The sequence below is a fragment of the Sardina pilchardus genome, chromosome 15 (genome assembly GCF_963854185.1).
Source record: "Sardina pilchardus chromosome 15, fSarPil1.1, whole genome shotgun sequence".
In the NCBI taxonomy this organism is placed as follows: Eukaryota; Metazoa; Chordata; class Actinopteri; order Clupeiformes; family Clupeidae; genus Sardina; species Sardina pilchardus.
The window spans coordinates 11,414,927-11,427,426 of record NC_085008.1 but is presented as its reverse complement, the minus strand read 5'-3'; the positions used below and the strand labels follow the sequence as shown (position 1 = coordinate 11,427,426).

Here is a 12,500-nt window from a genome sequence, read left to right as displayed (position 1 = left end):
TGAAACAGCATTCACAGAGATGTCATCTCAACTTTGTATGGGCCATCGCGTTGCTGCAAATAGTCTTCAGGATGCCTTTTACAACGGGTAGGACTTGCCTTTTTAATTTTTATAAGCATGCCAGCTATTGAACACTAACAACAACGTTACTGAAATGAAAATAATTTCTGGTTTAAAGAAAGAAAACGACCGTATAAGTTCTGTGCGTCTGGTTCATTTGTCATCATCGCTGTTGGATTGCCAGATAGTACAAATTTACATTTATTTTCCTTAAGTCTACTTGTCTTGATAAACATTTTAAGAGTTCCAAGAGCACATGTAGAGGCGTTTACATCATTTGTCTTTGTCAATGCATTTTATTTTCAGTGTCAGATGCTCATCTTTTCTGTTTTTGATGTGACGTTGTTTTTAATGTAAAGGTGTGCTTATCTGTAGCTCTGAAGTGTTATCTGAAATTTGACCCCGAGCTGGTCTTTTAAAATGAAAACTGAACAAAGATTGGTTTGCTCCTCGGTGGGAGGACAATAGCTCAGTAAATGAGTTGATCGGGGATCAGCGTCGCCGCTGGAGGTCCTTTGTATGAACTATCATTTCTTTTCTTAAAGACATCTAGTGAAGTTTACATGACTTAGGGCCTGTAGAACAACACTTGAGATTTACAAAGTCACTCAACAACAATGGCAACTGTTTTAACTAACAGCGTGGGGTATGTTATTTGTCAAGTTTACATTTTAGGAATAATGATACATTCTGACATCTATGTTGAATAATCAGTGTATATTTAAGGACAAAACTACTTAAATATTTTCTATAATTTTACCCTTTCATAACAGACGTAGTGTTAATTTGTTTTACTGCAAATCACAGACATACCTTTGAAATCTGGCTTTGGAAGTGTCTATGATTTACCCAACAGATGGTACTCATAACTGGGTAGGTATGGTCTGACTGATACAGTGTTAACCCAGTGATAAAGCCATAGCATCACAGGGCCCTTAGCTCAACGCCCTAAGTGCTTGTTGGTTTACCTAATCCTCGCTCTTCTGTGCCACACTCACACTGAGTTGACAAAGAAGCCGCCTATTCTTCCAGCCTTAGTCAATGGCAGGACAACCCAAACAGACACTCTCACATGTCCACTTAACCTGTGATGGTCTGTAAACATCCTTTCCAAGTCGGCGTGGGCAGGAGACAGGTGTCCAGGTGGGTCTCGTTTTGGATGGGTATCTTTTCACTGGACACACAAAAAAGTGATTCGACTTCACAGTCATTTTTATGCTGGGGGATGTGTATGGCCTGACATCTGGACCTATAGGTTATTTTATATGGAGTACTCCCATTTTCCCTTTCCACAATATCTATTTACAGTATGTAACCATATGCTCCAGACATCACCGACTGTGTTTGTTTTGCTGGTTTTTGTTATAAATAGTTTTATGGGTGTTTTTGATGGCATGGGGAGATGGCCTTTGTTGCTCGGTCATATCATGGGCTCATCACTGAGGTGAAGGACAGGGACCGGCCCCCCTTTGCTCTGATCCCATCTATGGATAATAGTTGCTGGGGGACTATAAATCAGCGGGGCGTAACTGTCTGTGTGCGGATTTCAACCAGACATACTGTTGACACTAAATGCACTTTACCTCAGGGGAAAAAAAATGCACCATTAGGAAGGCTTGTTCTCGGAGTCTCTGCGTCTCAATCCCCCTGCACCCAAATGTATGGCGTAGTTACTCAAGCATCAAGTGCTCTATCTTTAAAAGCCTCGGTGGACACCAAGGAGCGTTCGCTCAGTCACTTCTAATGGACAGTATGTGTGAAACAGATGTAAACGTCAGGGTTCATCTTCTCTGCCTTTCCTTTTTTTTCTCTCTCTTTCGCTCTCTCTATCACACACACACATACATACACACACACTCTCTCTCTCACTCACACACACAATCACATACACACACACCCAATGCTCATCATGCGTATAAATACACTCTTTATAAATTGGTGTAACAGGTTAATAAATCACAGTCCTTGATTCCTGCTCCTTCTCCTTCTCAAAGAAATAAAATAGTGTATACAAGCCTTGTCAGGCATAAGTAATTACTCCAGCCATTCACCATTTCTTGTTATCCTTGTACTCTTGCCAAATTGTAATGCAGCTAAATCTCTCAGAACATAATATGTTGCTAAGCTTATGATCTGTTTTGAAGAACAACTATTAGTTACATTTGATTAATGGATGTTTATCATTCTACTCAACAAGAAGATGCAGTTTAAAGGAAGATTGCTATGATATAGCCCATAGTCGTGAGCCATGATAACAGCATTTAGTACCTCCTGAATCTTTCTGAGACCTTCCGACTACTTACTGGCAGCAGTAGTTCCTGATGACTATCATTACCGAACTACAGTTGCATGGCTGACTGTGCTAAACTGGTGCTGTTGGGCTGTAAAGGAGCCAAGCCTGCTTCCCCGTTAGATTGCAGATAGAATCAGTGCTGTTGTTTGAGGTTATTTGGGCTCTTCTGGCCATAGGGGTTTCCGCTGTAAATGGAAGCAGAGGCCCAAAGATTCAGAATATACTGTTTTCCTTAATAAACAGTCAGTGTAGTGGTGATTGCAACAGCAGATACTGAATGAAGCCTAAACTTGAGCAGAACTCTGTGTCTTTTTGAGTGTGAATTTGACATGAATTTGAGTTGAGTGGCTTTTTCATTGGAGGTGGGAAAGTTATCCATATAAGGGCAGAGTGGCAGATGCTGGATATGCAGTTCCAATAGGCTGGTGAGATCAGCTCAGCACACCGTGTCCACTCCCAGGCGCCGATGACTCTGGAGCGCATGAGGCCATTATCGAGAGCAGATCCACTCCTGAGCTGGCCCGGATCTGGCCCAGATTTTGCCCAGGTGTCGTTTCTCTGAGCCTCAAATGATCAAACGAGGCTGAATAAACATAGTCTAAGGTAAAAGCTGATAAACATTTCCCCACATATAACTGCATAGTAACTTAAGTTATGTACACCGTGTCCAGAAAATCTCACACCAGTAGTTCAGCACTAGTCGTGAGTGGATGTAGAAAAACCTTCGCTGGGCACTTGGCATTTTTGCTTATAGTAGCTCTACAGTGACGGGGGCGTTCCTGGCCCCCTCCTGACTTTAATCACTGTGACCAAAGAAGGAAAGCTGACTCCACACCTGCAGCTCAGGCCAGCCAAACATGACCAAAATCCACCCAACACAGAAGCCGCAGCGACACCCACTGTTATTGTAATGTGCCTGTCCGTGGATCAAATACTATCTATAAAAACACGCAGGAGGGGAGCTTGAACCCAAATCCCTTTAGACTCTCAATCACACCTTTTTAACTCACACCGCTCCTGTTGAAAATGTGTTTGTTTTGTAATATTATACTGGCCTCATTAATTGCCATTCCTTTCGTAGTGAGTCTTTTTATATCAATCCTATCATCTTACGGACATGCATTAGAGGAAGAGATTGAGGTCTGCATACAGTTGAGGTGGTTAGTGAAGACCCTGAGGGAGTTTTTCTTTCCTCTTCAACACCGCTGCTTAGTAGTGCAACCGCACAATACCAAAGAGTGTATTTCACACACTCATTCTTTGATTGTCTGAGTAGCCACTTAAAATGAGTTGTGAGAGATATGTATCATCGGACCCCTGGGCCCTGTCTAAGATCTTATGGGAAATGAGTGGTCATTACACGAAAGCAGATCTGGATTTCAGCACCCCTTATCAGGTAACCATTTTCCCTTGCCAAGTAATGTTTGGCCCCCACAAATGGCCGGCAGCTATGCTACATTTCCCTTTACGCAAGTCATGATGAAACATGGCTTTTTAAATCAGGCCGTAAATGTGTCAGGCCAAATCCTAAAGCCTGTTTGCATTGCATTAAGAACTTGGGAGAAAAGCTGCACATTAAACTCTCAGTGCCCACAGATGGTTCTTTGTGCATATGCCATGTTCTCTCAGCACCAATAAATGCCTAACCTTCATGGGGATTTTCAGCCCAAAGAGTCATATAAACAATGGAAATCTAGACGCGATCTATCAGTGAGGAAATGGTTTTATTTTTTTCGAGGCTGTTTTGGACACACTGACTGGGCCATCATGGTGTATTGTTTTTGTCACTGATGTTTGTAGTTTTGGGGTATTTGTAGATTCGTCTCTCAGGCCTCACATCTGTTTTGTAGTTTGGGATCTTCTTACATGAAGTAGAGGGGAACTGGAACACTAATAGTTGTGTTGTCCATGGACTGCCTGTCAAGGATAGCTCCAGGACTCTCACTCTCTCCCACTCTCTCCCACTCACTCTCACTCTCTCTCTCTCTCTCTCTCTCTCTCTCACACACACACACACACACACACACCCTCCCAAAGAAACTATCACCTATTTTTCTGCTGATTTCAACTGAATTGATTTGGCTGTGTGGCGGACCGCTCTATTGCAAATCACATCTCGGCTCTGTTTCCACTTTCCCTCCATCCTGTCTGGGGCCTACTGTACCTGGCCCGCTGTGTTTTGGCCTCTCCCAGCTCCTTGGCCACGGCCCACGGAGCGCCAGTTGGCTGCCTCCGCACGGGCTGACAGACAGCTGGGGTCTGGCGAGGTTTCACATGTTTGCTCACGCTGTTCTGAGTGGAAGGAGAACGGCGTAAAGGAATGGATCTCCAACACTTTGGAGCTACTGTACTACATGCGTTCTTCCGCTCTGTACATTTCTCTTGTCTTTCTCCCTGTGCCTCCCTGTCTTTTTGTCTTCCTCATTCTCTCTCTTTATCTGTCCTTGTCTGGGACAGGACACTCCAGTTTGGGTTGTATGGCCCACCTGAGCTGGGACATTCAGTGTGAAGTTGAATATTGAGAGTACAGCCTCCTTTCTGACATCAGTTCAGCCTAGAGATGAGAATAGACAGGCAAGAATGCCGGTTGCAAGATGGCTTCTGTTGAATAAGACCTGTTGAATATCAGCCTCCCTCAAATGGGCCTCACAGAGGATGACATAATTTGTGGTCTTATCTTGTCTGTGTCAAATATTAATCCCATAGATTTTTAAGGGATATTTATGAATTAAGGGCTGCCATCCATAATGTCATGCTTACTGTTGTAACTGGTCTCAGTTTAACAGTGTGTATATCCAGTAAATTCAGTCATTCTCATTACCAAGTATTTTTCTTCCTCTGGCCTAAGATGATCCATTAACTACACATATGTATGATATCTTGATGGAATGGGTACATGAATGTGTTTACATTCAGTGTGTGTGTGTGTGTGTGTGTGTCAGGAGGAAGGAAAAACAGATGGGAAAAGCGGCTGGCTAACTAACCTCGCCACACAGTGAGTGGGACACAGGCAACCCTAAAGCCCAACTGCTCGCATCACAGGAAATTAAATTTTACGGGCCTGTAATGATTTGCTTTAGAGCAGGGAGCAAACGTTAACGTACCGCTTCATTATTGTTGTGGGGGGGTAGCCTCTGAGATACTGTTCAGAGAAAACAAGCAAGGTAGTTGTGCATGTGTGTTGGAGGGTTTCAGTCTCCCCGGTCTTAGCTCTGTTGTTCAGAAGTCAACCCAAGTACATGCAGGCTAGTCCAGGGGGATAAAACATACTTTTCAACATGAAGGACTTTGTAATCACTCTCACTAATGGTGAGTGTGATTGTGTTTCTGAAGATCCTGCATTTGAATTGGGTTTACATGATTAAGATGTGCCCAAACCTCACATTGCAGCAGTGAACCCTTGAAGTTTGCTTACATTTGTTTAACTCCTTGTTAAGTGTGTTTAACTCTCTTGTGCTTTAAAAGTTGGTAATTACTATCAGTATCCATAGAAACTTTAATCCAGCCATAGACCCAAGGCAAGGAATTCAAGGGGCTTTGAAGATTAGCAGTGCTAAAGAGGTTTAGATCCCAGCCACTGTTTTAACAAGCCGACTTCAGCCGCTATAATGTTCTGGATCTGGTAAATGGATTGCGGGCGAAAAGCTGGACTTTCCCTTTCATTTTTTTTGTCATAATGATTTAGGCACACCGCTTTTATGTAGCCCCTGGGCCATCAAAGAGCATATGACAGTTGTCACACACAGCATGTTGCTAATCAGGCTTAGCAGGCGCTCTAATTTCATTTCGGGAGGAGTTGGGCCTCTTCCCAACCGATGCCACCGAGAGGTCTCTCACATGACGCGGTGATGATCAATGGGAAGGAACATGGCCATGTGACGATGTGACACACATGCAGGCCAGGTCGGAAAAGATGAGAGAAGAGCACGGCCTCGTAGCAGGAGCTGCTGATTTGGGCAAAATGATCAAGCTCTTCCACTTCCCTTTGGTCTGCTTCTGTCACGCCACCACGGAATTGTTTAGAAGAAAAGAAGGATGCTTTGGACATCTGTATCTGTAGGATTTCTTTTCACAATGATTGTGAGAAGATGGCCCCTCGTCATGACTTGTTTAAACTCCTCCAAACAGAGGCGGCAGAATGCCAGACAGAGGGAGAAGACGCCTTGATGGCCTGTGAATTGATGCTCCTTCTCATTCCACTTTGTCTATCCTAGTGTCTGAGGCTCCCTAATATGTGTGTATGAAGCTCCCTAATCTGTGTGTATGAAGCTCCTTAATCTGTGTATATGAAGCTGTTGAGGGATTAGCGAGCCTTGAGTGCTGGGCCTCTAAATGCCTACTGGCTTGCCTCTACGAGGTCTACGAGAGGCAGGCAAACACAAGCAGCTTTAAACACTGTTTGTTTAGGCGCTGCCTTTGTGTGCAATTGTCACCATTGGAGAAGCAACAATTAGACAGCGGCTTGTGTTTGCTCAGCCAGTCGGCGGCGGCGGCGATGAGAGGGGTGTGCCGGCGCTTCTGTCGGCGGGCGCGAGCAGCCTGGCATCTTGACCCGGCGCTGCGTAGACGAGTGGTCTGCGCTGAGAGAGTGGAGGCAGGGTGGGGTTGGGGGAAGGTGGAGGGGGAGAGAGCGTTCAGCGTGTGCTGTCTCATTGTTGTTCGTCTTTGTGTCTCAGACGGTCTTGCGTTTGTTTCTTTTTCAGTCCGGGCGTTAATCTCATTTGTTATGTCTGTGCGACTCTTTCATGGTATGTGCTCTGGTCTACCTCTTCCGCTTGGCTTCTTCTGGCTGAGCTTTCTCCTCCTCTGTCTGTCATCTCTCTCTTACTCTCTCTCTCTCTCTCCCTTTCACTCTCTCTGTTTTCCTCTGCTCAAATGTGTGTAGGCCGCCTCAACCCTCCTAACCACTCCTCCACTCCTTCTCTCCTCCTTTCCTCTCCTCCACTCCGCTCGCTCACCCTGTGGTGAGGCAGAAATGACTTACCCGACCACACCAACCGTGGAATCCCGAAATATAAAGCTCAATTTCCCTAATTCTCTGTGATCATTAGCCAAGCGCCGCCGCCGTGGCCGATGAGGCCAGAGCTCAGCTATGTGCCTACGGAGGGAAATGCCATCGCCTGTGGTGCCAGGGCCCACCGATGCCCTCCGAGACGGGCCCCAAGGAGAAGGATGAGTTGGCCCGGGGATCATCCTGGGGGCCCCCTTCTCCACAACACACACCCACACACACACACATACACACACACACACACACACTGCCTGGGGACTCCGTGTCCTTCAGTAACTGCCTGGAAAACTAATTCAACCCAACTGTCGGCGCTTCTTAAATGTTAAAAAGTCTGTAACACTCACTTGGCATGTTGCGTTTTTGTGTAGAACGATCCCCCTTCTAAAGGTTGTTTAAGATATTCAAGATTTTCTGGGATAAATTGAGCATGAATTGAACTATTGGGAGTGGAAATAGTTTGCCATAATCTGCATTAGCTTTTGGCTCTGAGATAGAGGGCTTGAACACACACTCACACACACTAAGAGACGGTCCAACCCCCCAGGCTGGCTGGGCTCAAAAATGAATGTGCGCATAGTTTACTATCTATCATGTTTGGGTTTAGGCTGTGACTGGGCTCGGCTGATGTGGGCTGCTTCTGTGTTTGCCCCCCGACGGAAAGGAATCTCAGTGAAGCCCAGGCCCCGATGGGAAATTTATTCTGCGGGATGCGGAATGCCGCCTTGGCTTCCACAGGATCTCTCCGAGGTGGATAAAAATCTTTACAAGGGTTGATGGGAAAATTGAGTTTACCTGTTCGAAACCAAGCCTCGGTTTTTTTTCTCCTCTCTAGATTTCCACTTTCAACAGTTATTTAATTTCCTTTTTGGATGCTTGTCAGCCTTGCCAGTGCCGTCAATACTTTGCTCAAGTTTTTCAGATTTGTTTTGTTTTGTCTTGTTTTGGTTCGGATCTTTCCTCACTCTTGGAGCAGCTCCAAGTTCAGCTCGAGCGCTGCTCTCTCCAGTCGAGGTATTGCTCTGCGAGAGGGCATCGATTTCAGCCAGGCAGGAAATGAGGCTGCGTCAGCTTCAGAGCCCCGTTGTTTTGTATGAGTTGGGGGGGGGGGGGGGGGGGGGGGGGGGGTGAGAGGCTAGGGGGGTGTTGGGGGAAGAGGAGCGGAGAGGGAAAATTGGTGTATCCGTGTCCTCTGCGTCGCCGATCTCCGTTTGTTAGCTCTGAAACACACTGGATGGGAGAACGGAGATTTATTTCTGCAGAGAACAGAGAACTAAAGGTTCCGTTGGCTCCATGTTGCCAGCATAAAGAAATGAGAGAACCCGTGGGGCAGTGAAGAATGTCTCCGCATCACCTTGCCTTTCACTTACAGCGAAGCGTAAAATGCGAGCATGTGTCTGCTACACCCATCAGCGGCCTTCATTATGCCTTTCACAGTCGTTTGGCCATTCTAGCCGTAACTCGGCACCGTTTTAATTTCCCTGCGTTACTTCCGACATATGCTGCAGTGCTTATCCAGGCTTATCCAGGTTAACTTTACCTGTTTAAACAAACTGGACAGCTTTGATGCTATTAATTCGGCGCAGGCCCGTTTGATTCGAGGAAAGCGAGCGAGGTTCGGCCGTTGCGGAGCAGTGACCGTAAACTGCCCCTCCACCTCCCACCTCTCACCCCATCAAACCCCAATGAGCTCCTCTTCAGAGTGGCCGCTAAGGAGCTTAGGTCCGCATGATTTCCAGAGCTGTTTGCTTAACCTCCTCCCGGAGTCTCGGCGTAAGACTGTACTACAGCGGAGTCTCTCCACCACTTGTTCACTTCGCTGCATGTTCTCTGGTCGATCTTCCAGTCCCCGACCTTTGCTGGGTTTTTTAGATCGACTCCCAATATCACAGAATGCAGCCTGGAGATCCCACGTGTGTCTTTAAGTACATTGGATATCTTAAACAACATGTCACTTTAAAGGACATGCTTATCTTTTTTTGTTCCTTCAGTGTTGATGTGGTCTGAGATTTTGACAAGTGCTTTTTGAAGAGTGAGAAAAGGAGACAAAGACTGAGAATGAGATGGAAACAGGGTGGATTAGGAGTGTCCAGGGTAATAGAGTTATTGTGTATTGACATGTGTTGTGGAGTGAATTGTTTTTATTCACAATTTATGGTTGTTTTACAACACACCTAAATGTCAAGATATTCAAGAAAAACTGCCTTGCTTTAGTCGCTTGCTATGAAGCGAACCAGTTTTTCTAGAGAGTGCTAAAAAGCCCAGTATTCAGCTTGGTCAGGTCAGGGGATGTTTAGTTTTTTTGTTTCCTGCTGCAGCTGCTCTGCTTTCAGTGTAAGCCAATGCTGTCCAATATCCAGCGTGACACAAGGTATACACAATTGTCATGGGGCGGTTAATGTGATGGAGTGTAAATAGAACACGTCCATAGTTGCATCTTAAATGAGCCCCGCACCGGCTGAAGTGTAAATTGAATTAGAGGTAATTGCCAACCTTTGGCTACACCCTCATCTTCACTCCCTGTCATTACGTGACACACAGTTTGTCTTTTGTTGACATTGTAAGCTCATATGTAAAGCAATCAACTGATCAGATTTCATTCAGCTAAATTGAATCAGTGTGCAGGCCATTGTGAGAATTGCGTAGGCAAGAAAAAGAATGAACGTAAGAGAAAGAGACAACTAGACTAAGTAGTGTCTGTGTGTGTGTGTGTGTGTGTGTGGGTGGGTGCGTGTGTGTGTGTGTGTGTGTGTGTGTGTGTGTGTGTGTGTGTGTGTGTGTGTGTGTGTGTAAGACACACATAACAGTAACGTCATCTCCATTCTCCAGTGGCGCTTAAATCAATTACAAAACCCTCAGCCTCTGCTTGTCTCATTAGGAAAAAAACAGAGGCACTAAAAGCATTCTTCACGAGGAGAGCACAATCAAGCCTTTCTTGTGACCTGAGACAATTGCTATAAATAGGGATGTTGTTATTTGAAACTCAGAAAGGTGCGGAAATATTTACTCTGAGGCTTTGCTCTGTTTGTCTTTCAAAGATAAATTGAATAAACTAGGATAGTCTCATATGTCCTTGCTTTTGGGATCCAACAAAAAGACAAGATGCATTTTCCCTGGCTCAGACCAAGCGGACTATATATTTGACACATTGTCTTGTTATTGTTTGTGATGTGTTGGCGTGTGCTTCCACAACATCTGTTTTCAGGCTTGCGTTTTCATGTCAAGGCATAATTTGTGTGAAAGAGAAAGACCAAGAAAGCTCTTCTTCTGTTCTCTTAAGGCTCATTAGTCAGAATTTGGGATTACGTCACGTCCTAGGAACAATCAGAACAGGCTCAGAACAATATATTTGGACTCAGAGCAATATATTATTCAGAGTGAATAGGCCTTTTAATTTGAAGGAAACCTAAGTGCTTCCACCTCAGAGAGATTTGATGACATTAAGCCCTTTAGACTTAGTCATAAATTACCGTCAACCTCTTTTCTGTCAGCAAAGGCCTCCTAGCCTGCCCCGCGTTTGCATTTTTGAGGTGAACTCTCTCGAAATCTCTCACCCTGAAGTTTTCCCTTCTCTCATCCCTGTCCTTCAAGCACAAAGGTGGACGTAGCATGCGCGGCTAACGCGCCCTCACATCTTGAAGGTGGTCTTGGACAGGGCCCAGAGACGGCCAGGCCGCTTTGTAATGTGAAAGCAATTAGCGGCGGTTTCACAGAGCGCGGAGATATGTGAAATAACAGAGCGAGGGGGGAATGTAGGTCAGCTAGAGTCTGCGTTGACGCTGGTAATGCTCCCCCATCTTGCCCTCTGTGAGAGCAGATAAAATGCCCACGCTGGACTCCCCTCCTTCGGCCGGCCCGTCTGAACCGGCCTCTCAAGGCCCCATCGCATTGCACACGGCATACGCTGCACTCACCGCTAGGTTGCTCTTGGTTGAGGTAATGTTCTAACGATTTTTTGCTGTGGTCACCGCGCTGGGCTCCGCACAAAAGAGACCATTCCCTTACAGCGCGCCGCGGGCAAGTTCAAAGTTCAACTTTGACCGCGGCGGTACGCGCAAGAGCGGCTAAGAGCAGCAAAATGCCGCTGGCGCTGCGCTATACTGAGCGCAGCGGCAGACCAGTTCTTGCGCGCTCAAACCATTGAAAGTGATGGGTTTTCATAGCGCATGCATGCCACGTGTAATGTGATGGGGCCTCTCAGGCTGTCGGTGGAGCGGCCGTGGAGCGGAGTAAGAAGATGAGGCGCCACACTTGTCCCATCCCAGCCTCCAGTGTCAGAGCCAGAGCTGTCAGGCCTGCCGTGCACAGGGAGTGGATCTGCCCCCTATGGTCAGGGACACAATAGCAAGGAGGGATGTGGAGAGGAGAGGGACTGCCACTACAACATGCAGAGTCGTCCTAATTTGGATGAGGGGCAAAAAAGTGCAAAATCTTAAATCTAACTTTAGATCAATTCATTTGCTCCCACATGCCAAATGATAGCTAATAGTTCATGCATGGAAACTTTGCTTGTTTCAAGACGTTGTGCTTTGCTCGGCACATACCGGTAAATGTGATGTGTTTTGTGTTAGACATTCCTGCTGGAAATGCAGTGATATAAATTTGATAGCATTTTTCTCACTATCGTCTATCACCGTATTTCTGTCAACCTCAGCACCTCTGCCTCGGCCTTTATGGTGTGTGTGTGTGTGTGTGTGTGTGTGTGTGTGTGTGTGTATATCCCATGGTCTGCTAATGCTATACTCTGGGCTTTGGCTGGAGGATTAACCAGGGGGAATATTCCCAGCTGTGAAGTTCACCTGGACTTGGCTGGCCATCTTTCCCATACAGTTCTCTTCCCTATAGCTCTCACTCTCTCAGTCTCTCAGTCTCTCACTCTCTCATTCTCTCACTATCTCACTCTCTCAGTCTCTCTCACTGCCATCCCAGTGTAGTAGGTGATGCATTTGCTTTTCCAGTGCCTGGGCCAAGATGGATATGAGTAAGTTCTGTTCTTGCTCAAGATTCAGTGTGATGTCTCACATGAGAACTTGATTGCCATCAGATGAGCCTTGCCATTGTGGCAGCCGCCCTCTGCTTCCCAAACACTTACCACCAGTAAGTCACGCCTCTTGGAGCTTTATAGTTCACCCCTAGCCC

At 46.0% G+C, this 12,500-nt stretch overlaps 1 protein-coding gene across 1 annotated transcript in view; it reads left to right on the top strand.

Moving 5' to 3' along the window:
- The window catches only part of ror1 (receptor tyrosine kinase-like orphan receptor 1), a 122,959-nt gene that overhangs the window by 156 nt on the left and 110,303 nt on the right, over positions 1-12,500 (top strand). Inside the window, exon 1 of the mRNA XM_062556322.1 lies at positions 1-87. This exon is cut by the window's left edge and continues 156 nt beyond it. Coding sequence (XP_062412306.1) covers positions 1-87 — 87 coding nt within the window. The remainder of the gene's footprint in view (positions 88-12,500) is intronic.